The 25,251-nt window shown below is 40.9% G+C and overlaps 1 protein-coding gene across 3 annotated transcripts; it reads left to right on the top strand.

Annotated features, from left to right (window-relative positions):
* eef1akmt1 (EEF1A lysine methyltransferase 1) lies at positions 1 to 24,882 on the top strand. Of its 3 annotated transcripts, none has more exons than XM_069891360.1 (5): positions 1 to 148; positions 11,182 to 11,336; positions 15,558 to 15,640; positions 20,158 to 20,438; positions 24,624 to 24,882. In XM_069891360.1, the coding sequence occupies exons 2-5, from the start codon at positions 11,199 to 11,201 to the stop codon at positions 24,749 to 24,751; spliced, it is 630 nt and encodes a 209-aa protein (XP_069747461.1). In that variant the 5' UTR covers positions 1 to 148; positions 11,182 to 11,198; the 3' UTR covers positions 24,752 to 24,882. The 3 variants fall into 3 exon arrangements, with proteins under 3 accessions (XP_069747461.1, XP_069747463.1, XP_069747462.1); XM_069891362.1 differs by lacking the exon at positions 1 to 148 and adding an exon at positions 158 to 244; XM_069891361.1 differs by lacking the exon at positions 1 to 148 and adding an exon at positions 259 to 496.
* The last annotated feature ends 369 nt before the right edge of the window (positions 24,883 to 25,251 follow it).

Genomic DNA, 25,251 nt, shown 5'->3' with positions numbered 1-25,251 from the left:
CCCCCGTCTGCCAGCGGCTGACGTGCCCCCTCGGAGCCCGCCAGAAACCTTGCCCCGCTGTTCTTCCCACCGCGCATGCGCGGCAGTGTCCGCCCGGAGAAGGGGTCAGAGGGCAAAGGTCAACGGCCCCGGGACGCGTTTGCAGCAGGTCAGTGAGGTCATTTTCTCTGATTTCCTCGCCCAGGACTTGGCGTCAACGAAACCTTTCGCAACTGCCGCGTTCCCCTCATTGGATGTGACCAAAGTAAACATTGCTCGTGGCCGTTAACGTTTCATTTCCAGGGTCCTTCGTGGAACGAGGAGAAAAGTGGCAAAGAAGGCCGGAACCAACTTGAATGGATGGTTTTCGGCCATGAGAAAGGAGGAGTTACCTCAAGCCGGGCTGTTGCTTGTCCAGAGAGAAGACGTTGCTGGAGCTGGAAAGCTCGAGTGGGGATAGAGAATTGAAGTGGCAAGCAACTGGAAGCAGAGTCGCTCCTGCCCTCTGAAGAATAGAGTAGGAGGATTTGCATGATAGAGGGAGATAGGCATTGGTATCTGTTAGCATTTACCCAAACCAGTGAAGAACGTGCAAAATATTGTTGGAATGCAGGAAATTTAATTGCTTTATTACAGCAGGCGGTCATGAACAGTCTTGCACCAATGACCAGATAACATTTTTTGAGCTATCAGAATCTTTGGCTTGGCTTCGCGGACGAAGATTTATGGAGGGGGTAAAAAGTCCACGTCAGCTGCAGGCTCGTTTGTGGCTGACAAGGAGGAAAGGAAGCTATCAGAATGAGAAAGAAATATTGGCAGAGGCCTTAAGGCACACATGTCAAACTCAGGCCCGCGGGCCAAATTTGGCCCGTGATATAATTATATTTGGCCCGCAAGATCATATCAAATATGTATTAGAGCTGGCCCGCTGGCCGCCGCGCCAGAATAGCGCAAGCACAGCTAATACTACAAATCCCAATGCGTTGGCACCGGCCCGTCAGCCCGCTAATCGCCCCCACCTCCTCTCTTTACTTTCATTAGCATCTGCGACCTGTCGCCTCTTCTTCTCTTTGGTTTGGCTTCGCGGACGAAGATTTATGGAGGGGTAACGTCCACGTCAGCTGCAGGCTCTTTTGGGGCTGACAAGTCCGATGCGGGACAGGCAGACACGGTTGCAGCGGTTGCAGGGGAAAGTTGGTTGGTTGGGGTTGGGTGTTGGGTTTTTCCTCCTTTGTCTTTTGTCAGTGAGGTGGGCTCTGCGGTCTTCTTCAAAGGAGCTTGCTGCCCACCGAACTGTGAGGCGCCAAGATGCACGGTTGGAGGCGATATCAGCCCACTGGCGGTGGTCAATGTGGCAGGCACCAAGAGATTTCTTTAGGCAGTCCTTGTACCTCTTCTTTGGTGCACCTCTGTCACGGTGGCCAGTGGAGAGCTCGCCATATAATACGATCTTGGGAAGGCGATGGTTCTCCATTCTGGAGATGTGACCTACCCAGCGCAGTTGGATCTTCAGCAGCGTGGATTCGATGCTGTCGGCCTCTGCCATCTCGAGTACTTCGATGTTGGAGATGAAGTCGCTCCAATGTATGTTGAGGATGGAGCGGAGACAACACACATCACCGGCATTACCTGTCGCCTAACTCACATGTAATAAACCCCTTACGAAAAATGGCCAAACGAAAGACAGAAAACAGGATCTTTCAAGACAGGTGGGAGGCAGACTATATGTTCATCATTTTAAAAGACAAACCTGTTTGTCTTGTGTGTGGAGCCAGCGTGTCTGTAGTTAAAGAATATAACATACGACGACACTATGAAACGAAACACCAGGACAAGTATAAGGATCTGAACGAGAAGCAAAAGCTCCAGAAGGTGGAGGAGATGAAAAGAAGTCTGGTTTTACAGCAAACTTTATTTTATATTTTATTTCTCATTTGTTAATGCTTCTTCTGGAAAGAGTTTAACCAAAACTATTATTAAACATTTATTTTAATAAGAAAAAGTTTAACATTACATATGTTTTTTTTAATTTTTTTAAATTTTTCACACCATAAACCACATTTTTGAAAGAAGATGGAGATGTTGAAAATTTTCAATAAATATTTAGTTTGGCCCACGATTTAGTCCAAGTTTTTAATTTTGGCCCTCTGTGAATTTGAGTTTGATGCCCCTGCCTTAAGGTAACTTTTAAAAAAATAGTGCCGTGGTTCTTGTGTCCACCAAAATTACCAAAAAGTAACATTTCATCTACAAGGATGGCATGAGATGCTGTTTGCACTTTGTATTTGCCTCTTGTGGATGATCATTTACCATTTGTGCCCATGCAGCTCTCAACATCCTGCTCTGCCCATTTTGCTCGACAGAACGGTCTTTGAGAGGTGATGGGGATGCTCGGCTGCAGATGCTAGAAATGTCAATCGTGATGGCTTCAGACTGCTTGTGCTTTTCACACTTTCTAAATATTTTTGTTGATCAATGACATTTCGAGTTTATTGGAGAATATCTAAACCATTAAATATTAATAGAAATCAAAATGTATCTAGATTACTTAAAATAGTATTGATTAAAACAAACATTTGAACTTTGAAAAACAAATTCTTTATTTCACAAGGCTTGTTAACGAGCAGTTTCAGACACCTTGCTAATAATTGGCAATGCCATAAATGCTTCAGCGATGGCTGGTGCAAAGCTGAAGAGTAGATGCAAGAAATCTGAAATATGGTGTCATATGCACTGTGGCTACAGAACTGCAGGTCAGCTGTTAGATTCAACTTGACGTTTCTGATAGAGCCATACTCCCCTCGGGCTTCCCTGGTGCAACCCTAGCTTTTCTCCTGAAATTTCAGGAGTCTTGGACACAAAGATTTTTGACTAAAGAGCTGAAAATGTGCCGACACAGCCTTGACTGTCAAAGATTACAGAAGAGTGGAAAAAATTCCTACAATCTTCTGGGCAGAATTTCCCTGAAATTGGAATAAGTGTAGTTGTGAATGGGCTCTTCGAAAACAGAAGAAATATGTGAGAATTTTTTTTCAGAATGGAAGAATTTTGAGAGATGCCAATTTTGGGGCATTAGCAAAGTGTCTGACCATAGTATGGTGACTCCAGAAATTATGCGCTGAGACTGATTCACGTTTAGGATAGCTGAATTAGGGTTCAAAAGGGACTGCCTGGAAGCAGCAGCCACAAGGGGCTGCAGACTCCGGGGAAGCGGAGGACTGGAGCAGGGCACTGGAGGATGGAAAGATCACCCCCTGTCTGAGAAGGAGGAGCGGAAGAGATGACCGACAGGACTGTGACCACGGAGGTGTACCAGTGAGGAGGCTCTGTGGCAAGCTGCTGGTGACTCGAGGCGAGGAACCCATGGAAACTGGGCTGCTGGAGACTGATGTTGGGAGACTCACACCAGGCTGTGGACTGCTGGAGACTGGCTCGAACTGGCTGGAGGTGTACCAGGTATCGGAACTGGTATGTGAGGGGGTGCTGAGTGCTCCAAAGGGTTTCTGGCCATGTCGGGTTGCCAATGGTTTGGATTGGATATGGCTGTGGAAATGGTGGAGGTGAATCTATGGACACTTGGTGACTCTGGGGGACACTCTTTTGCTTCTCTTTCTCTGTCTATAAGTCTGACTAAGAAATTTAAGAGGCACTTAGGCAATTTCTGCCAGTGGCAAATCTGTTTGCCTTGCAGGCAGAAAGGAATTTCATGTAATAAGACACTGTTATATTGCTATGACAATAAATTCAATCTTGAATCTTGACCTTTCTTAAAATGAACTTTGTGGTGCAACTGAGAGCTCATTAGTGCAGTTCAGAGTTATGAAATAACTCATGGGACAAAATGTAAATGTAGTACATAAAGCCAGAGATGCCCCAAGGAGAGGAAGTGGTGAGCTTGAAATCATCTTCAGGAATCCCTAAGGACTTCAGAACATTTTCAGGCATTTCAGGAAGGTTTGTTGGCATCATGAGAGAGAACAAATGCAGAAGGAGACACTATGGTATTTTGCCAGTGCGTTAAGATGTTGGCATGGAGCCTAGTTTACAACATCTATCCTACCACGCATAAGCAATTTCAGAACAATATGTATCTGAAAACCTAAATGTTAAGATCCTCATAGACAATCCCAATTGTGCTTGACCTGGATTATCTTCTGTTTTCATGGCACAGGGATTCAAATGTTTTTACATTGGGATCTGAAGGATATACCATGAATATGTTGAAGGCTAATTTAAAGAACAAGGCAGTGGGTACACCTAGGAGGCGTAAACTGGAATGGCAGTGCTTCATGGACTGAACTTTGCCTTAAAAGTGAGCTAGACTGCATATCAGTGGCTTCTGCAGAATTAGTGAATGTTCTGTGGCCTTTCAGCTCATTGACTCAGAACCCTCATGCTACAATCAACAGAACATATTCCACAATCCTAGAAGCTTCACCTGAAGAAGGACGAATACATCATCCTTGAAACAATTTTGGTGCACCCTAGAGGGAGAAAAATATTCTGGATGACACTTCCCGCCTCGCACAATGATTTGCAAGGAAGGAGTTGAAAAAATGAACTCCACTGGGTCCTTCTCCTGATTAAATGCTTGAGCCATCGACACATTTCATCAGAGGGACAAACACAAGAGATTGTGGGAACATCTCCGAATCCAAGCACCGTTCATTATCTGTGCATTCTCAGAACAAGGGTCTGCAAAGATGTTTGCCACTGGTCGGACCATGGCTTTATCTCTGTTATCTCCATCAGTCTGCCAAAAATCACTGAATGTTGCTAGAAACAGATAATCAAAGATTTTGTGATCACCACAAATACGGCTCTTAGACACTGCATCACAGATCATGTCAATTCCAAACCTATAAGAGCTGCAGCTAATGACCTGCCATGTTTGGCAGCTGTAAGGAGATTCTTGGCTTCTGTATCAAAAAAGGCCTGGACTTGTTTGATGAAAGATCAAGGAGTTGATCAACTGGATTCCTACATTGTAAGATCCATGTTTATTTAGGATAACTTTATTTACTAGGTAACAAGCTGGCCAGAGACTGTTTAATACTAATGTAGCTTTGGTTATTCACTATTGGATTGGGAATTGTTGGGGAAGTATTAGACTAAAAGCAATAGGCCAATTTCATCATGTCCTAGTGGCAAGGAATAAGCTGAGGGAAAGAGGGATGATCTAATCAGTGATTTGGAATGACCTCAGTTTGAGGTTTACCTTCAAGAAAAGCATTAGCTGATGAAAGAACTGGACCCTGAGATAATTTTGCAATGGTTGGTTTTGGAGAAGCAATTGATGTTGAGATACATGATTATAATAAACACCAGATGTTTACTAGCATCAAAGTGAAGTTTGTGGAGTGGAGATTAAAATGGATACATGATTCATTGTGGGCATACAAAAACAGAAAATGCTGAAAACATTGACCAAATTAGAGAGCTTCAAGAGAAAGAGAATTAATGGTTCAATTCTAAGATCTTGGTGACATTTGTATCTTTTTGTCGCTGCTATCTGAATTGCTAGTTTTCTGCTTTTGATTGTGTTTCACATTTTCATCTTTTGTAGGCAAGTATTAATATTCACGTAATTACACTGGGTAGCAAGTATTTTATGTTAAAAAAACTGCTGTTTGTCATTCATTCAATGCATGTCTATTTTTGCCGTGAGATATCCAAAACATTTTTTCTGCATTCCACATCTTGCAATTAATTAATTATTTGTATGCCCAGATTTTCAAATGGTTGTCTAGAGATTTAACCAGATGGGATCATCAGCTTATTTCCCACAGACTAAAGGCAAAATGTAGACTATTATCAAGCTTGTTAAACAACAGGGAGAGTCACGTGATGGAGTAGTGGCTGGTCGAGTAGAACCAGTCCTCCAGAGAAAAGAAAAAAAAGTTTGAAAAAACAGAGCTCATTAAACATAAAATAGAGGAAGCGAAAGATAAAGTTACAGAGAAGAGACAGAGGATGGCACCTAAAAGAGAGAAAGTAAGAATAACAGAGAAAAGGGAAGAAGGAAAATCATTGGATAAGAAAGAAGAAGGCTTTACCTGCACGTCGGGGCAGGGAGCCACCGTGGAGAGGAGCGGCCGATCTCCGACGTTGGTGAGTCCCTGGAGGAGAGATGTCCTCTCGACTGGCGGGCTTCAAAAATAGCTCTCAGAGCCAAGCAAAGGTGCGCAGTGCACAAGTAAAAGAAAAGGTTAACGCCGGCAGGAGGGGGACTCAGCTGAGGAGCAGACAGCTGAGAGACGCCCAGCATCGGGGCATTCGGATGGGGGAAGTAAGCACAAGAAAGAGGAAAAGAAGAGTGGTGAGAAAGAGAATGAAGGGCTGGAAGAGGGTGAATGGCAAGGGGATGACCTGCAGCAGGAGGCCCAGCAGCGGGTCGCCCTGCAGCAGGTGCCCCAGCAGCGGGTCGACCTGGAGCGGGAGGCCCAGCAAGGGGTCGACCTGGAGCGGGAGGCCCAGCAAGGGGTCGACCTGCAGCGGGAGGCCCAGCAAGGGGTCGACCTGCAGCGGGAGGCCCAGCAAGGGGTCGACCTGCAGCGGGAGGCCCAGCAAGGGGTCGACCTGCAGCGGGAGGCCCAGCAAGGGGTCGACCTGCAGCGGGAGGCCCAGCAAGGGGTCGACCTGCAGCGGGAGGCCCAGCAAGGGGTCGACCTGCAGCGGGAGGCCCAGCAAGGGGTCGACCTGCAGCGGGAGGCCCAGCAAGGGGTCGACCTGCAGCGGGAGGCCCAGCAAGGGGTCGACCTGCAGCGGGAGGCCCAGCAAGGGGTCGACCTGCAGCGGGAGGCCCAGCAAGGGGTCGACCTGCAGCGGGAGGCCCAGCAAGGGGTCGGCCTGCAGCGGGAGGCCCAGCAAGGGGTCGGCCTGCAGCGGGAGGCCCAGCAAGGGGTCGACCTGCAGCGGGAGGCCCAGGAAAGGGTCGACCTGCAGCGGGAGGCCCAGCAAAGGGTCGACCTGGAGCGGGAGCCCCAGCAAGGGGCAGCGGGAGGCCCAGCAAGGATACAGAAGCAGCTCATCAGAGAAGGATGAAGATAGACAGATACAGAGAAGAGAAGAAGACACAGACATAGATACAGACACAGAAGAAGAGGAGGAAGAAGACCAAGAACTTCAAAGGAAAGAAGAAGGTAAAGCAGATTTACATGAAATAGAAATCGAAAGGGCGCATAGAGCACTAGTACTGAAACTGCCACGACATCAAAAACCGAGATCCATATTGGTAAAACTTCTAAAATATACGACAAGAGAGAACATAGTGGAGCAGGCAAGAAGGAAAGTTAGAGAAGTCAACAAGCCGTTGGAATATAAGGGACAAAAAATATTTTTTTACCCAGACATAAGCTTTGAACTTTTAAAGAAGAGGAAGGAATTCAACACTGCAAAAACAATCATATGGAAGAAAGGTTATAAATTTATATTAAGACATCCAGCAGTACTCAAATTATTTTTTCCTGGGGAACAGAATAGACTGTTCTTGGACCCAAAGAAAGCCCAAGAATTTGCTGAATGTTTGCAGAACAGGAGAAGAGAAGAGGAGGAGTGACAAGAAAGACCAGCAAGAGAATATATAAAAATATGTAATAATATAAAGTAAAGATAATGTATATATAAAGATTTAAAGATGGAAAAGAGAAGGGGAGGAGGGGAAGAAGGAAAAAAAAGAGAGAGCTTGGTTATATGTATAAGAAAATAGTGTTCTCTGGGGGTGGGAGGATAACGGTCACTGCGAAATCGGTTGACGCTTGCGAGTAATTTCACAAACTGAATGGAAAGGGGAGCTGTGGTTGCCCGTCAAGGGACAAGGGGCAACCCAAGGAGGGGGGTTCATTTGGGGTCAAAGGGTTATTGCTTGTGGGAATTGTTGGGTATTTCATGTCTTAAGTCCGTTGTCATATATTGAGGTTAAAAAGGAAAATTTAAAGAACAGTAATGGAAAAAAGGGGATGGAGGTGGCGAAGAGGGGGAAAAGAAGTGAAAATAAAGATATAAGATGGCCACGTTGAACTATATGACTATAAATATTAATGGAATACATAACCAAATTAAAAGGAAGAGGCTACTAAATTTACTGAAAAGGAAAAAGTGGATATAGTATTTGTGCAGGAAACACATCTAACCGAGGTAGAACATAACAAATTGAAGAGAGATGGGGTAGGACATGTAGCAGCAGAATCATATAACTCAAAAGCTAGAGGTGTAGCCATATTAGTTAAACATGTACCAATCAAGATAGAGGAGGAAATAACAGATCCAATGGGGAGATATGAAATGATGAAATGTCAGATATACTCAGAACTTTGGAATTTGCTCAATATATACACACCCAATGATGAAGATCAAAAGTTTATGCAGGATATTTTTTTGAAGATTGTAGATACACAAGGAAATGTATTGATAGGAGGGGATTTTAACCTTAATTTGGATCCAGTGTTGGATAAAACTGGAAAAAATACAAGCTAAAAGAATAAAAACCAAATTTATGGTTAAATCAATGCAGGAAATGAAACTTATGAATATATGGAGGAGACAGCACCCAAAAGAGAAGGAATATTCATATTATTCGAGTAGGCATAAAACATACTCAAGGATTGATATGTTTTTGTTGTCAGCTCATTTTCAAGGGAGTCAAGAAAAAGGAGTATAAAGCTAGACTACTTTCAGATCATTCACCCCCGTTATTAGCAATAGAACTGGAGGAAATCCCACCAAGAACATATAGATGGAGGTTAAACCCCAGTGGAGCAGAAAGATCTCGGAATAACGGTGCATTGTTCCCTGAAGGTAGGACCACATGTGGATAGGGTAGTGAAGAAGGCCTTTAGTATGCTTGCCTATATAAATCAGTGCATAGAATATAGGAGTTGGGAAGTAATGATGAAACTGTATTGGTGAGGCCAAATTTAGAGTACTGTGTGCAGTTCTGGTCACTGATTTATAGGAAGATAGAGAGAGTGCAGAGAAGATTTACAAAAATGTTGCCTGGGTTTCAACATCTGGAATACAAGGAGAGATTGAGCAAATTAGGTCTTTATTCCTTGGAACATAGAAGGCTGAGAGGGGATTTGATAGAGGTGTTTAAGATAATGAGAGGGATAGATAGAGTTGATGTGGAAAGGCTTTTCCCATTGAGAGTAGGAGAGATGAATACAAGAGGTCATGGGTTGAGAGTTGACGGGCAAAGGTTTAGGAGTAACATGAGGGGGAACTTCTTTACTCAGAGTGGTAACTGTGTTGAATGGGCTTCTGGGAAAGGTAGTGGAGGCAGGGTCAATTTTGTCATTTAAGAAAGAGTTAGATAAGTATATGGATGGGAGGGGGATAGAGGGATATGGGCAGAGTGCTGGTAAGTGGGATTAGAGGAGGGTACTTGATCAGTGTGGACTAGAAGGGCCAAATTGGCCTGTTTCTGTGCTGTAATTGTTATTTGGTTTTACTTAAAAGGCAGGAATTTAGAGAGTTTGTTGAATGCCAAATTAAAACATATTTTGAAATAAACACAGAATCTGTTAAAGATAAATTTATACTATGGGATGCTTACATTAGAGGGCAGATAATAAGCTATGTAACGAAGATAACATAAGTAGTAAAGAATTAGGTCTCAAATTGGATAAAGCACAAAAAAGATTTATTATGATAGCCTTAGCAGTAGCAAAAAAATGTATCATGTCAACTTGGAAAGTGGATGAGAGCCTGAGAATACAGCAGTGGTACATGGAAATGAATGTGTATTCCATTGGAAAAAAATCACATATAATTTAAAAGACAAAATTACATTGTTTGAAAAAATCTGGGAACCATACATGGAACATGACAGAAAGAGCCGTTCTCTGACCTCCATCCCCTAAAATGATAAGAAGATAAACACGATCAGATTTAATGTATATAAGTAGATGACACATCTTTTTTGTTTGTTTTCCTTTTGTATAAAGATGATGTTTATTGTATTTTATATGTTCAATATTTACTGTTTTTGGAGGGGGTTGGGAAGGGAGGGAGGGAGGGATGGGGAAAAAAGAGAAAATGTCACTGTATATTTAAAGAGATGCATCTAAATATTTTGGTTGATATGGTTCATAGTGTGATAAAGAATTACAAAAAAAAAGATAGTTAAACAACTAATCACAGAATATTAATGACTCAAAATTTCTAAATATCTTAAATTTGCAAGCACAATTCCTGGACAGACCCTTTGCATGTTGGGTAAAACACTTTTGCTTTTAACCATGTCATTTGCAAATCAGATATCTGAGGGGAAAAGTCAATTTTTGGTATAAAATAACATTTGTTAACATTATGCCAAAGGCAGTGTTTAACTACCAGGAAATACACTACAGGGATTAGCTGAAGATAAAACTTCAGAGTTTCAATGCAGGCTGGTATTGTCTTTGAGGGGTGTGGGGTGCCTGAGCATGAGTGGAATCCAGATAGCCATCATGGTTTTAGAAAAGCCACCGATTCCTTAACCACTGTTTGATCTGCCATTTTAAATGTTTAAATTAATTCCAGGCTATGAATTATTTAAAGATTCATTGACCCAGTTTTTACTGAGTTGTGAAAAGGGAGAGTGGGTAAAAGAGGCACCAGCTGATGGATTTTGATCTTGATGTCTAACCTAAATGTAGATTCAGGACTGGATGTCATGCCCTGCTCTGTAACATTGTGGAAATTTGCCCTCCTATCCTCTCTCCCTCTTGGATTTGATTACTTTCCCTCCCTCACCCACCCTTCATGAGTTGTTATGGTTGCTTGGAGTACCATCAGCCTTAGGTGTTAATAGATAGTATTGGCTTGCTATTTGTTGTGAAGACATCATAATTAAGGCTTTTCCTTTCATTATCTGACACCTGATAACCAGAAAAGAAACAGATCTTTGTCAGGTTTCCTTCACTCCAAAATCAAAGAACATAGAGCAATCCTTATTAGTACATAATTTACAGTTCTGTTTGAGGTAGACAAATTTGGCTCTGAATGAGATCAAAGAGATATTCTTCTAGCTATAATCTCCCTCTACCAACTGTCTCCTTCAAGAATTCTAAAACATTTTTCTGCAGGCTGAAGTCGAATCCTAATTATAAATCAACTGTATCTGTTGGTGGAAAAATTGGCACTTTACCAACGGGTGTTTCTGGAAATAGTGCACGTATTGCAGTATCTCTGTGAAGTGAATATCCTTTGATTTTTTTGCAGGATAATTTGTCTTCAGCATGGATGGCTGTGATGATGACGATACACAATTGTCAGCCCATACTTTGGCCGCCCTGCAGGAATTCTATGTGGATCAGCAGAAGAAGCAATTTGTAGAGTGCAATAATTATTTTGTTGGATCCATAGAGGAAAACTGGGTAAAATACTAATGATTATTCTGTGTCCTACCTTTTCCTGAAGCATTTGTTCAAACCGTATTCCCTGTTCAAACTTGAATAGGTCATCTGTGATTTTAGGATTTTAATTTATTTAATAATGGCACAAAATTGTATTTCATATAAATTACCTGTGAACATGAGTCAGGCCTTTTACTTTACAATGATGGATTTTATCAGTAAAAAAAAACTGAGGTACATTTACAGCAAATTAAACTGTTAAGGATGGATACAATCCAGGATTATTGTGTACAATATGGTTGATTTGTAAAATTAGTTTTGCCTGTTATTTCTGTGTCAATATGTTTTATTTTCAGACTAAATTGCTAATATTATTTTAACTAAAATTTAAATATCAGTTTCCCCCAATATCTGCATTTTTCACTCTTTGAGAACATGCACATAAATCATCTTAATTCATTTGCAGAGTAGTTTTTTAAAAATCTGAAACTGGAGGTTCAATCCCACGCAGATGATGGGATGGAAATCTGCTTTACTCTTGGCAGTGGGTCAGTTCAGGCAATGATATTCTGCAAAATGAAAATTATGGGCCCACTAGGACAGCCTCAATAGTATAGCAGCCTGCCCTAGATAAGCAGAGTGCACGAATCTTTGCTCTGTGTCTAATTTATATACCAACTTCATTGTATTTGAAACTGGCACTGTAGAAAGTTAATAATTGTCCTATTTTCTAGGGCTATTATTTTTCAACTTAAAGAATTCTTTAAAATACCTCTGTCATAACTTATCTGTGCATTTTTTAAAAATTGTATGTCCCTTGCATTTTATTTTTTAAAATTAAAATGGTGCATTAATTTTGCTCATCAAATAGAATTGCATTTAAAGGGAAAGCTCAGGATTATATAAATTTCTGAAAATGGCGTCATAGATAGACAAGGTTGTGAAAAAAGCTTTTGGCATCTTGGCCTTCATAAATCAAAGTATTGAGTACAGGATTTGGGATTTTATGGTAAGGTTGTATAAGACAGTGGTGAGGCCAAATTTGAAGAATTGTAGTTGCCAAACTACAGGAAAGATATCAGTAAGATTGAAAGAGTGCAGAGAAGATTTACTCGGATGTTGTCAGGTCTTCAGGAGTTGAGTTACAGGGAAAGATTAATCAGGTTAGGACTTTATTCCCTAGAGTGTAGAAGAGTGAGGGGAAATTTGATAGAAGTTTACAAATTGTAAGAGGTATAAGGGAGAGTAAATGTGAATAAGCTCTTTCCACTTTGATTAGGAGAGATAAATACAAGAGAACAAGGCTTTAGGGTGAAAGGGGAAAGGTTTAGGGGTAACATTAGAGGGAACTTTTTCACTCCCAGAGTGGGAAGAAGTATTTGAATTGGTTTCATAAATAAATCAATTTGGTCGTTCATAAATCTGAGAAATTCGGGATCATTAAGCATATATGTTTTAAATCTCCAACTATGAGATGATTGTGTAATATCTATCTTCCAAGACATTTTTATTGGATTATAGTAAAAAATAATGGCCGGTAGAGCATTTAGTAAACCTGGATACAATACTTTGGGATATTAGAAACATGTCAATTCTAGAATAGGAGCCGTGGACATTTGAAAAGAAGGAAAAGTCCTTTACATTTAGATTAAATTAATGCCAAATATAGCATAACCTCAAATCCCTCATCCCCTAATCCAGGACCATGAACGATTAAAAGATCTTGGTGTAGATCGGTCCATTGCTGGGTCTAGGACCACGTTGAAGTCACTACCTACCAGACAGTGGTCCTAAGCTGTCCTAAGTTTTAATACCAAATCATTAACAATTGTGACGATCCTGCTTTCTTTAATTTAATTTAGAAATTAAATTTAAGAAAGCAGGATTGTCGTGTTGGTGCCATGTACATTAACCAGTACGTTAACTCATTCATATTCAGTTCACAGTTCACAATTAACTTAAAGAAATCTGCCATTCTTATGTTTTTGTTGATATTAGTTTAAACCTCACATTTTATTAACAAGTATAGCTACTCCCCCTGCTTTTGTGGTAAACGAAGAATAGTAAACATGTCCAACTCAATCCCCTTTTAACTTTATATGTTCTATATTAGAGAGATGAGTGTCTTAAATGAACACTCTATCAGTGGAATGTCTCTTTAAATATGTAAGAATTTTTTCCTTCTTAATTATAGAATTAATCCCCCTTACATTCAAATAGATTAGTTTAAATTGACTAGTCGTACCTTAAAGAAAATGAAAAATAATAGATACCTCAGAGCATAAAGATGGCATGGGAACTATGAGAGTGACATTAATTAAGAAACAAAACTAAACCATATCCCCGTATGAGACCCACCCATAATGCCCCCTAAATTAAACATCCCCAGAGGGTAGGCTATTCTTTCTAAATATATAAGGGTTCTCAACAGTTACAGAAAAATGTAATAAACATTAAACCACATTAATTAAGAATTCTAGGTTCTACAGCCTCTAAACGAGTACAAACAAGACCAAGGAGCATGTACATAAAACCCTGTAAAGCAACATGAATAGAACTTAGGTTATAATGTATGCAAGTGTTTAGTAAAAGGAACATCACAAATGAAAAAATATCTTAAAGTACTAGTGTGACAAAATATCAAGTCAAAAGTTTAAGAGATGTATTTTTCATAATAGCCAGGTGGGAAAATAGCCATATTGTGAAACTTTCTCAAGTCCTCATATCAGAATCACAGCGGTCCGTCCAATGGTCATTTAAGTAAAAAGTACATAAGCACCACAGTGACCCATCTGTTGTGTATGGGACAAGAAGACTCAATCATTAGTGTCAATAATCTTCAAAAACTTCACTACAGCAGGAGTAACATTCCACTTGGTTGCTTGCTTATGCATAATCTGAAGTTTAGCTGGATGGTGCAGGGAATAGTCAGTGCCCCTCTCCCATAGGCTCGCTCAGACTGCAGTCGGGAAATATATAAATCCTGTTCATTTTCATAGTAAATGTCTCCTTTTTTCCTAGCCAGGCACATAATTTTCTTGTTCTTAAAGTTGAGGAGCTTTGCGATTATAGTGAGTCATCATCGCTGGTGGGAAATTTTTCTAAGCGGTGAGCTCTCACAGATGAGAGGAGTAGAAAAGTTTTCAACGCCAAAAATTTCTGATATGATTCATTCCAAAAATTCAGATCGTTCCGCTTTCTCAGGGAGTTTAAGTATTCAAATATTGTTTCACCTGCTCCTGTTTTCCAGTCGTCCACCTCGTCTTTCAGCGACTGCACCTCTTTTCCAATTTCTCGATATGCATGGTGGCTTTTTTTATGTTGTCTTCATTGGCCGATATGCGCCTCTCTATTTCTTTGACATAGTCAGCTAGGGTTGATAGTTCAGATTCTATTTTAATTAATGAGGACTGGATATAAGTTGTTTTAGTATTGATTTGTATTGATATTTCCTGCTTTTCCAGAGTCGGTCACCATCTTTATAAAGTACAAGAGTCTGGTGGCTCCTTCAGTTAACAATAAAATATCCTTCATACTCCTAAGATTATAGTGTGTCATGCAGCACTAGAAAGTGAGGTTTGTTTTGAAAGTTTTAGAAATGCAGTTTTGACAATAAGATAGTGAAATAAAGATAACTGTTGAGGTGTTTTACCCAGGGAGCTCACATTTGCATGTCCTTTCTCATGGCTGCCTCATGTGATTTTCGCCTTGCAAACATTTTTAGTACTTTTATTGCATGTGTCGGTCTTTAATTATTTTTTGGCCAGTATATCCAACAGCATGCTTGAAGAAATCGGTATCTGAAGGAATCCCACATGGTCATAGGGAGAATATGCAGACTCTACATAGACACAACCAAAGTCAGGATTGAACCTGGCCTAACTGCCATGCCCCCATGTTACCTTAGGCTGTGCAAGAGTAGCTGGTAGAATGGATAGACAAGTGTCATTGAAACCACTTCACACCACTTAACAAAATTTTTTATCTCAACAATTCCAAAGTGTGTGTAGCAAGACCTGGTTGTATATATGCATAAATCCTTGAATGTAACTCTGCTTATTGAGAATGTGGTCAATAAAGCATAAGAATTTATAAATAGAAACAGATTGCAAATGAAGGGAGATTCGTTGAAACCATATAAAGACTGTTTAGGCTACAGAATCTGAGCATTGTTGATTTTTTTTGTATTATTACCACTTTTAACCACTGACCAAGTGTTATTCCTACCATTGTTTTTAATAGCAATTGAGCCAGTTTTGGTACAGTGATGAAACTGCTCATCGACTAGCCCAGGAGGCAATTGAAGCTGCAGGACGAGGTGGCAGGTATGCATTCTCTTTCCGTACGACCGTAAGATATAGGAGCAGAGTTGAGACTCCTACACCAGTAGGGTCAGTAGCTCAATGTTCCTCTGGTGGATTGTGTTATGTATCAGTAGATGTATAACTCTGGGAGTTTATGTAGTCAGTAAATAAGACAGATGAAATGGTGGAGCCGAGATAGGTAAACTGGTTGACCGTTTTGAGTTCTGTGTGCCTGATGGAGATGTGGGGGGGCTGGTAGTCATGGTGGGGAGCTGGCTGATGGAGGACCTCAGTTTTCTTCAGGCTGAATTTCAGGCCAAACATTTTGGCAGTTTCCGCAAAACAGGACATGCGCTGGAGAGCTTGCTCTGAATGGGCAACTAAAGCGACATCCTCTGCAAAGAGTAGTTCACGGACAAGTTGCTCTTGTGCCTTGGTGTGAGCTTGCAGGCGCCTCAGATTGAAGAGACTGCCATCCATGCGGTACCGGATGTAAACAGCATCTTCATTGTTGAGGCCTTTCATGGCTTGTTTCAGCATCATCTGATGCAAGGATCGACAAAGAGATAGACAACAGACACGCCAAGGCAAATAGCGCCTTTGGAAGACTACACAAAAGAGTCTGCCCAACCACCTGAAAAAGCACACAAAGATCAGCGTATACAGAGCCGTTGTCATACCCATGCTCCTGTTCGGCTCCAAATCATGGGTCCTCTACCGGCATCACCTACGGCTCCTGCTTCCATCAGCGCTGTCTCAGCTCCATCCTCAACATTCATTGAAGTGACTTCATCACCAACATCGAAGTACTCGAGCTGGCAGAGTCTGCAAGCATCGAATCCATGCTGCTGAAGACCCAACTGCGCTGGGTGGGTCACGTCTCCAGAATGGAGGACCATCGCTTTCCCAAGATTATATTATATGGCGAGCTCTCCACTGGCCACCGAGACAGAGGTGCACCAAAGAAGAGGTACAAGGACTGCTTAAAGAAATCTCTTGGTGCCTGCCACATTGAACACTGCCAGTGGGCTGATATCACCTCCAACAGTGCATCTTGGCGCCTCACAGTTTGGCGGGCAGCAACCTCCTTTGAAGAAGACCGCAGAGCCCACCTCACTGACAAAAGACAAACGAGGAAAAACCCAACCCCAACCAACCAATTTTCCCTTGCAACCGTGCCTGCCTGTCCCACATCGGACTTGTCAGTCACCAACGAGCCTGCAGCAGACGTGGACATACCCCTCCATAAATCTTCGTCCGCGAAGCCAAACCAAAGAAGAAATAAGACATGAATTTTATCTCTGATACTGTTTTGCATTAGCTGATCTCAGTGTGGCAATAATTTCATATGATAGGACGAGAGAGTTTATTGTCATATTTATTTATTTATTTATTTAGTCATCCTTCGGTTTGAAGAAGATACATTGTTGTGCAGTTCATCTGTGGACATGAAGGTGACTTTGCAGTCCCAGTCTGAAAGCGCAGAGTCTAGCACAATGGGGGCACTGGAAGCCCATTTTTGTAATAATGGACTTTGCGCGACCCAAAACCTCCAGGTTGGAGATGCGATCTGTCAAACGGAAGCCAAGAATGGAACAGAGGGAGTGCATGTGGAATTTCTTGGGATGACCACAGCTCTTTAGACTTTCATCTTTGTGGAGATGTGGACATTGTGTTGATTAACCTTTTCAAGTCTACACATACCCCCCCCCCACCTCTGACCTCCCCAATCCTCCACCTTCTCTCTGACCTCCCCTACCCCCACCTCCCCTTTGACCTGCCCTTACTTCCTCCTATGACTTCCCCAACTCTCCACTGACTTCCCCTACCTTTCATCTCCACCCTCTGACCCTAACCCCCCCAAACTCTCCCCAATACCCTCTACCACACCGACTCCCACTCTGACCTTCCCTCTTTGAGATGGAGCACTCGGTCCTCAATAGAGGCTTGGCCTTCATCCTCCTCCACCCACACCTTGATGCCAAAGTCTTTTTCAATTGCCTCGGTCCAGGCCTACTTCCACAACCAGGATTCTCCACCCCCCAATTGAAGACCCATTCTCATGCTTTAAGCCTTCTTCCTCCTCTTGGACATCTCATCCTGCCTAGCTTCCCCCTCAGGACCTCTTATTTTCAATTGCTGCCAAGACATCAACTATCTCAACGTCACCACTCTCCTCTTTTATACCAGTCTCACCTCCTGAGAGCTTCCACACTGTCCGCAACAATCCCAACCTCAAAACCGCAGATAATGGTGGCACTGATGTGGCCAGACGATAGCTCTCTCATAGCTCATCACCTCTGGTCACCTCCCGCTCACAGCCTCAAATCTCATTGTTTCCCAATCCCGCACTGCCCAGTTCTACCTTTTACCCAAAATCCATTAACCCAATTATTTGGGTAGACCCATTGTTTCTGCTTGCTATTACCCCACCGAATTAGTATTGTCTTAACTCGATTCCATCTTTTCTCGCTGGTCCAACCCCTCCTCGCCTATATCTGCGATACCTCACATGTCCTCCATCTCTTCAATGACTTCCAATTCCATGAATTTGACTGCCTCATTTTCACTATGGACATCCAATCCCTTTACACCTCCATTCCCCATACAGAAGGTCTCAAAGCCCTTCGTTTCATTTTTGACAAGAGACCTAATCAGTCACCCTCCACTTGTTCTTGCTCTTAATAACTTCTCCTTTGACTCATCCCACTTGCTTCAAATCAAAGGAGTAGCCATGGATCCAAGCTATGCCTGCCTGTTTCTGGGCTTTGTGGAGCAATCCATGCAACAAGTCTAAACAGGCAAGGTCCCTCAACTCTTCCTCTGCTATATTGATGTCTACATGGGGGATGCTTCATGCACTTGTGATGAGCTTGTCAACTTAATTCACTTCGTTGCCAACTTCCATCCCGATCTTAAATTCACCTGGTTAATCTCTGGCAACACTTCTCTTTCTTGATCTCTCTTTCTCAATCTTCGGGTACAAGCTTTCCACAGACATATTTAACAAACCCACCAACTACCTCAACTACACTTTCTCACACTCTGTCCCCTGCAAGGATTCTATTTCCTTTCTCTCAATTTCTCTGTCTCCACCACATCTGTTCCCAAGATGAGGTCTTCCGGTCCAGATCATCTGAAATGTCTGCCTTCTTCCACCAACATGGCTTCCACTCCATCACCATCGATTCAGTCCTCACCTGCATTTCCTGCTCATCTGACCTGGTCTCCTCTGTCCCCAGGCATAACAAAATCAGGATTCCTCTTATCCTTACCCAATCAGCCTCCTCATCCAACACATTATCCTCCGTAATTTCCGTCACATACAACAGAATCCCACTACTAGACACATCTTTCCTTCTCTTCCCCTCTCTGCTTTGGGAGGGACTGTTCCCTCCGTGACTCCCTCATCTACTTATTTCTCCCCACCAATTCCCCACACCCTTCCCCTCTGTCCGCAGGACATGCTACACTTGCGCCCACATCTCCTCCCTCATCACCATTCAGGGCCTCAAACAATCCTTTCAAGTGAAGCAACACTTCACTTGTGATTCGCTGGAGTTACCTACTGCAGCTGGTGCTCCGTTTGTGGCCTTCTCTACATCGGAGTGTCTGGGAGATTGCTTTGCTGAGCACCTTCACTCTGTTCATATAAGTGACAGGGATTTCCCAGTGCCCAACCACTTCAATTCTGTGACCCCCTCCCATTCTCATGTCTGTCTGTAGCCCCATGTACTATCCCACCAAGACCACTCTTAATTTGGAGGAACAGCACTTGATTTTCCACCTGGAAGCTCTCCAACCAAATGGAATTAACATTGACTTCAGTTTTTGCTAGCCTGCTCTTCTTTCCTTCTTCTCTCCACCCCTTCCATCTCCATTCACAAAGCCATCACTACTCCCCCAGCTTGCTGATGTGCCCTCCCTCCCTTAGCCACCTATTTACTCCTGCCTTTGGGACCGTCCTCCTGCCCCTCCCCCACCCACCATTTTGTTCAGCACCTGCCAACATCTTTTCATATCTTGATGAAGGACTCAAGTCTAAAATTGCTACATAAATTACACTATTTGATCAGCTGAGTTTCTTCAGCATTTGTGTTTTTATGTACACCTGTAGAAGCTTGTTTTTGATGACATGCCAAATCTCCTAAGACCTCTTAACAAGTAGAGGCATTGGTATGCCTTCTTACATTTACTTTGAGGTGCTGGTTCCAGGAGAGCCTGCTGCTCAAAGCTTTTGATATCTTTTTAACTGCCTATGATCATTTGACGCATTTACAAAAAGTTATTCCAATAAATTAAGTAATAACATTTACTGAAAGAAAATTAAAGCACTTTTAGTACTTTAATTATTTGATAGTATTTTAAAACGTAAGCACATAATTGATTCTACCTTTTTCCTGAGTCAGTGGGGCAATCGAGGGAACATAGATTTTTTGAGCTGTTGTATTTTCTGAAATGAACGTTAAATTTCCCGTCCTTTTTATGTATGTAAAGCATGGCTGTATTGTACCTTCTTCATGCTGCTTCTATTTCAGAATTGCTTGCATCAGTGTCCCAAGTGTCTATCAGAAACTGAAACAGCTTTGGAATGAAGAATTCTCTGCTGTATTGTTGGAATATGACAGACGGTTTTCTGTTTATGGAAAAGATTTTAATTTCTACGATTATAACAATCCTCTGAATTTGCATGAAGATCTTCACCCTCAGAGTTGTGAGTTAGTGATTGCTGATCCACCGTATCTCTCAGAAGTATGTCTCAGCAAAATTGCACTAACCATCAAATATCTAACAAAAGGAAAGATTCTTCTTTGTACTGGTATGTAGACTTGTTTTGGTTTCCTAAGTTCATAGCAAAGCACATATTTAAGAATGCTTCATCAAGATGGATAGTGAAGGAAAGGAAATTCATTTTTTTAACAATGATTTCATTATAACATTGCTGTAAATCAGATGTTCAAAGCACTTGTGAATATAGTCATTCAATATTCCTATTTCTTTATTTTCACTTATGGGATCACTGTGATCGAATCACATTTACTATTTTGAGAGGTCCACATTGCTCCTGACTTCCCTTTTATCCCTAATCGATTTCTGAGAACAATTGATGTTGATAATGAAATATATCAGATGAGTTCCTTAACTTCAAGCATGACTACTTCTGCAAGCTGCGCCAAGCAGATCTTCTTGTATTAATTATAATAAGTGCAGTACCTAAGTAGTTGATCTGCCTGGAAAACAAGCAAAACAAATCTTTTCACTTTGGTACAAGAGATGATAAACAAATCATTTCATACATCCATTCGTGGTTTCACCATCCAAAGACGAAGAGATTTATTTTTGTTGGTTCCTTCACTTCCTACTGGAAGTCAGGCTCCCACATTTGTTACCTACAGCACTTGAAGGATCTAAGAGCTGGAAAATGACCTAATATTTGATGTTTTTTTTCTGTTCACCATTTTAGGCCATCAATTTTGGCAATACTTCCTATCCCAGAAACCTATTTTGCAGCTGAATTTGGGAAAAGTCACAAGTTTTGTATTTTGTTAAGCAGCTTTCACTTGCCAAGACCAACTGTGCCTTCCCCAGTAGGGTTTCATTCCATTCTTTACTCTGGATGTACATCTTACTTTTCCCAGAGAATAGTGAGACTGTGGAATTCTCTAAATTCTCTATCCTAGGAATCAGTCAAGGCTACCTCATTAAATATTACACGAGGCAGGGTTAGACAGGTCCTTTGCATAGTTGGGAAAAGGCAGATAGGTGGAACTGGGTTCACAGCCAGATCACCCACGATCTTAATCAATAGCAGACAGAACAAGTTGAATAGGCCAGATACTCCTGCACCTATTTCTTATGTAAATGTCGCCAGAATAAAATTGGGCACAATTATGGCCCAAAAAATCAACAGCTATAATATATGTTAATGATTTGAAAAAAAACATACATGGCCTTATTAGCAAATTGTGGATGGCACCAACGTGTCTGGGACTGGAGTGGAGACTTGTTGCCAAAGATTGCAGCAGGATCTTTATAGGTTGGCTGGATGAATTTTTATTAAAAAAATTATTCATCTGCCCATCCAATAATGATCCTGATGCAATATTTGGCTAACTTTTTGGATATGGGGAGTTTTGTAGACTGAAGGGATCTAGGAATGCAAGTAAAATACCTTAAAAATTACATCACAGGTAGATAGGGTGGTCAAAAATATTTCCAGCATATTGGCCTTCATCAGCCAGAGTAATATCTATAGAATTTGGGAGGTCATATTGCAATTGCCTAAGATATTGTCAAAGCCCCATTTGGAATATTGTGCTCAGTTTGGTCATCAATGCTGCAGGAAAAATGTTGTCAAACCGGAGAGGGTCCAGAAAAGATTCATGGGCTCAGGGGGCCTCATTTCTAAAAAGTTGAGCAGGCTGGGCCTTTATTCCTTAAGAGTGTAGGAGGATGAGGAGTGATCTCAAATCATGAGGGGAATAGATTGGGAGAATGCAGTATTGTGGTAGGGAATTAGTAGCCAGAGGACATAACAGTGCCCTCCATGATGTTTGAGACAAAGACACTTTTTTTTTTCTCCTCTATTTGCCCCTGTGCTCCAGTTTTAAATTGTAATCAATCAATTCACATTTAATTAAAATGCACATTTCAGATTTTATTCAAGGTTATTTCTATACTTTAAGTTACCATTAGATCCATCTATTTTTTTAATGGGTTATATGATTCCTTTAAAGGGATTAGGGTTGGATAAATTTCAAATTGTATTTATATATTTAGCATTGTCTGTAGCTCGAAAATGTGTAGCAAGTACATGGAAAGATAATACAGTGATTAATATAATGCGATGGGATAATTAATTGAAAGCTTGTAGTTACAGAAAAAATTACATATAGTCTGCATGACAATTATTCTTTTTTTGTTAATAAGTGGTTACCATATTTGGAATATATGCATTTAGATATATTTTGATTTATTATATACTTTTAGTTTCTGTTTATATATTTTTAGCTCTCCTTAAGAGAACTGGCTGATGGGGTGGGGATTTGATTTAATTTTTTTTGTCTTATTTTTTTCTTTTTAAAAAAATATATATATTCGTATAAAATTCTCTTTATGGAATGTATTCTGTATTACTATTAATGATTCTTCAAATAAATAAAGTTTAATTTAAAAAAAGGTTATTTCTATACATTTTGGCTTGACCACGTAGAAATTACATCACTCCTGTGTTTCAGGGCACCATCATGTTTTGGCTTCACAAGTGTTTGTGATTACTCGGGTGTGTTTAATTGCTTCATTGGTGCAGGTATAAGAAAGCTAGGCTTGCTTCTAAGCTTTTGATCACCTTTGGAGTCTGTAGTTGCCAATTTTCAACGAGGACTAGAGTTGTGCCAATAAAAGCCAAAGAATCCATTATGTGGCTGACAAACAAGAATAAAACAGTAAGAGACATTGCCCAAACCTTAGGATTACCAAAATCAACAATTTGGAACATCATTTAAGAAGAAAGAGTGTACTAGTGAGCTGAGTAATCGCAAAGGGACTGGTATTCCAAGGAAAAGCTCCACTATTGATGACAGACAAATTCTCATCATAATGAAGAAAAATCCCTAAACATATGTTCAACTGATCAGAAACACTCTTCAAGAGGCAGCTGTGGATACTGTCCACAGAAGACTTAATGAACAGAAATGGAAAGACTACACTGCAAAATGCAAACCATAACAAAGGTGGTGTGCTTTGGATCTTGGGCAGTTCCTTTACACCTCCACACTTTGCTTTTGCCATCACTCTTGGTCTCATCTGTCCACAAGACCCTTTTCTATAATTCTGCAGGCTCTTTTAAATACTTCTTGGCAAACTGTAATCTGGCCATCCTGTTTCTGTGGCTGACTACTGGTTTGCTTGGCTTGGCTCAATGACAATAAACTCTGGTCCTCATGTTGAAAAATGGCAACTACAGATTCCAAAGGTGATCAAAAGCTTAGAAGCAAGCCTAGCTCTCTTCTACCTGCACCAATTAAACATACCTGAGTAATCACAAACACCTGTGAAGCCACATGTCCAAAATATCATGGTGCCCTGAAATGAGGGGACTCTGTATAAAAAGTACCTTATTTCTACATGGTTAAACCAAAATGTATATAAATAACCTTGAATAAAATCTGGAATATGCACTATAATGTGAATGGTTTGATTACAAATTTAAAACTGTGGAGTAAAGGGGTAAATAAAGGAGGTTTAAGGTGAAGGGGATGAGATTTATCAGGATTCTGAGGGGTAACATTTTTACACAGAGTGGTGAGTGTATGGAATGGGCTGCCAAAGGTGGTTGGGGCAGGTACTTTTGCATCGATTAAGAACAAAATTGGATGAATGGGTTTAGAGGGATATGGGCCAAATGGAAACAGGCAGACAAGTGTGGCAGGAACATTCTGGTCAGCATGGGTAAATTGGGCTGAAAGGCCTGTTTACATGCTGTATGACTCTAATAGTATTTAAAAGGCAGTAAAGCAACGTAAACTTAATAACTATTACTGGGTAAGTAAATAATAGTAAAACCCCTGGTACCTAGCACCTATAGGGATTGGTAGGTGCCAGTGAATGAATTTTCCAGTTACTTGAGATTGTGTGTTGCATAATTGGCGAGCTAATGGGGAGGAGCTCCAATTTTAAACTTTTGTATTTTTTACCTATTTATTTTCTGTAATTTTTTTTGCCGCTTGCTTGAATTCTGGATAAGAGGTTTTACTGTAGAATGCTAAGAGCGATAGATAATTTCCCAAGACTTTAAGAGAGTTCTCCAATGAACATCAATGGCACTCAATAGGAAAAGGAGGGGTGAAATCAATCAGGAGGAAATTGTCTCTGGATGTTAAATGAGGGCATGATGGAGATCCATCCACATTGACGGCTGAAATTGTAAAATGGTCTATAAAAATTTGCAGTCTAGAGAATCATGTGAATGAAGTATCAGTGATTTATTTTATTTATTTTTCAGGTGCAGTTATGGAAGACTTGGCAGCAAACTTACTTTCAGTGAAAATGTGTCGATTTCACCCAGAGCACCATAACAAGTTAGCAAATGCATTTTGCTGCTACACAAACTACATGTCTGGATTAGATTAGTCCACTATACATTAATGTCTTGAATGGAAAATGCATGGCTGTATTTATACATCATTGAAAGACACTGATTTATAAGAGTTCTGATTGTGTCACAGACTTTTTATGTTATCTATTAAAATAATTGTCTGACATGTGGACTTGCAGACATGGTTTCATTTTACAACTGTCCAAAAATTGGTTTATTTGGTGGGAGAAGACATCCAAAATAATAGTAGGTGCACACTAGACCATGGAAGTTTCTTAATGTCTCTACCCAGTATCATTTGCAATAATTTGGGAACAGATTGATAAATTAGTTTATTTTAAACAAAAAGTTTGTACTATGTATGTTTCTGAAATCTTCCATCTTAAGTGGTGTCTGAGAATGAGTGTACTTAGTGTTTTTCTCATTGAAAGACTTGGACATGTGCTATGTTAAGATTTATTTTTAGATAAAAGTTATCTAAAAAGATCAACTTCCATGGTGGTCCCAAACTGAGATGAGGAAATAGTTCTTTGAC

Source organism: Narcine bancroftii, chromosome 7, assembly GCF_036971445.1.
Source record: "Narcine bancroftii isolate sNarBan1 chromosome 7, sNarBan1.hap1, whole genome shotgun sequence".
Classification (NCBI taxonomy): Eukaryota; Metazoa; Chordata; class Chondrichthyes; order Torpediniformes; family Narcinidae; genus Narcine; species Narcine bancroftii.
Note: the sequence above shows the minus strand (reverse complement) of the source record. Positions and strands in the feature narration are given on the sequence as shown.

What these genes read in the sequence shown, in the direction of transcription:
- eef1akmt1 (XM_069891360.1), top strand. Translation starts at nt 11,199, where the DNA reads ATGGATGGCTGTGATGATGACGATACACAATTGTCAGCCCATACTTTG. An exon ending in GATCCATAGAGGAAAACTGG is followed by an intron (nt 11,337 to 15,557) that starts GTAAAATACTAA and finishes TGTTTTTAATAG; the next exon opens with CAATTGAGCCAGTTTTGGTA. An exon ending in GCTGCAGGACGAGGTGGCAG is followed by an intron (nt 15,641 to 20,157) that starts GTATGCATTCTC and finishes CTTCTATTTCAG; the next exon opens with AATTGCTTGCATCAGTGTCC.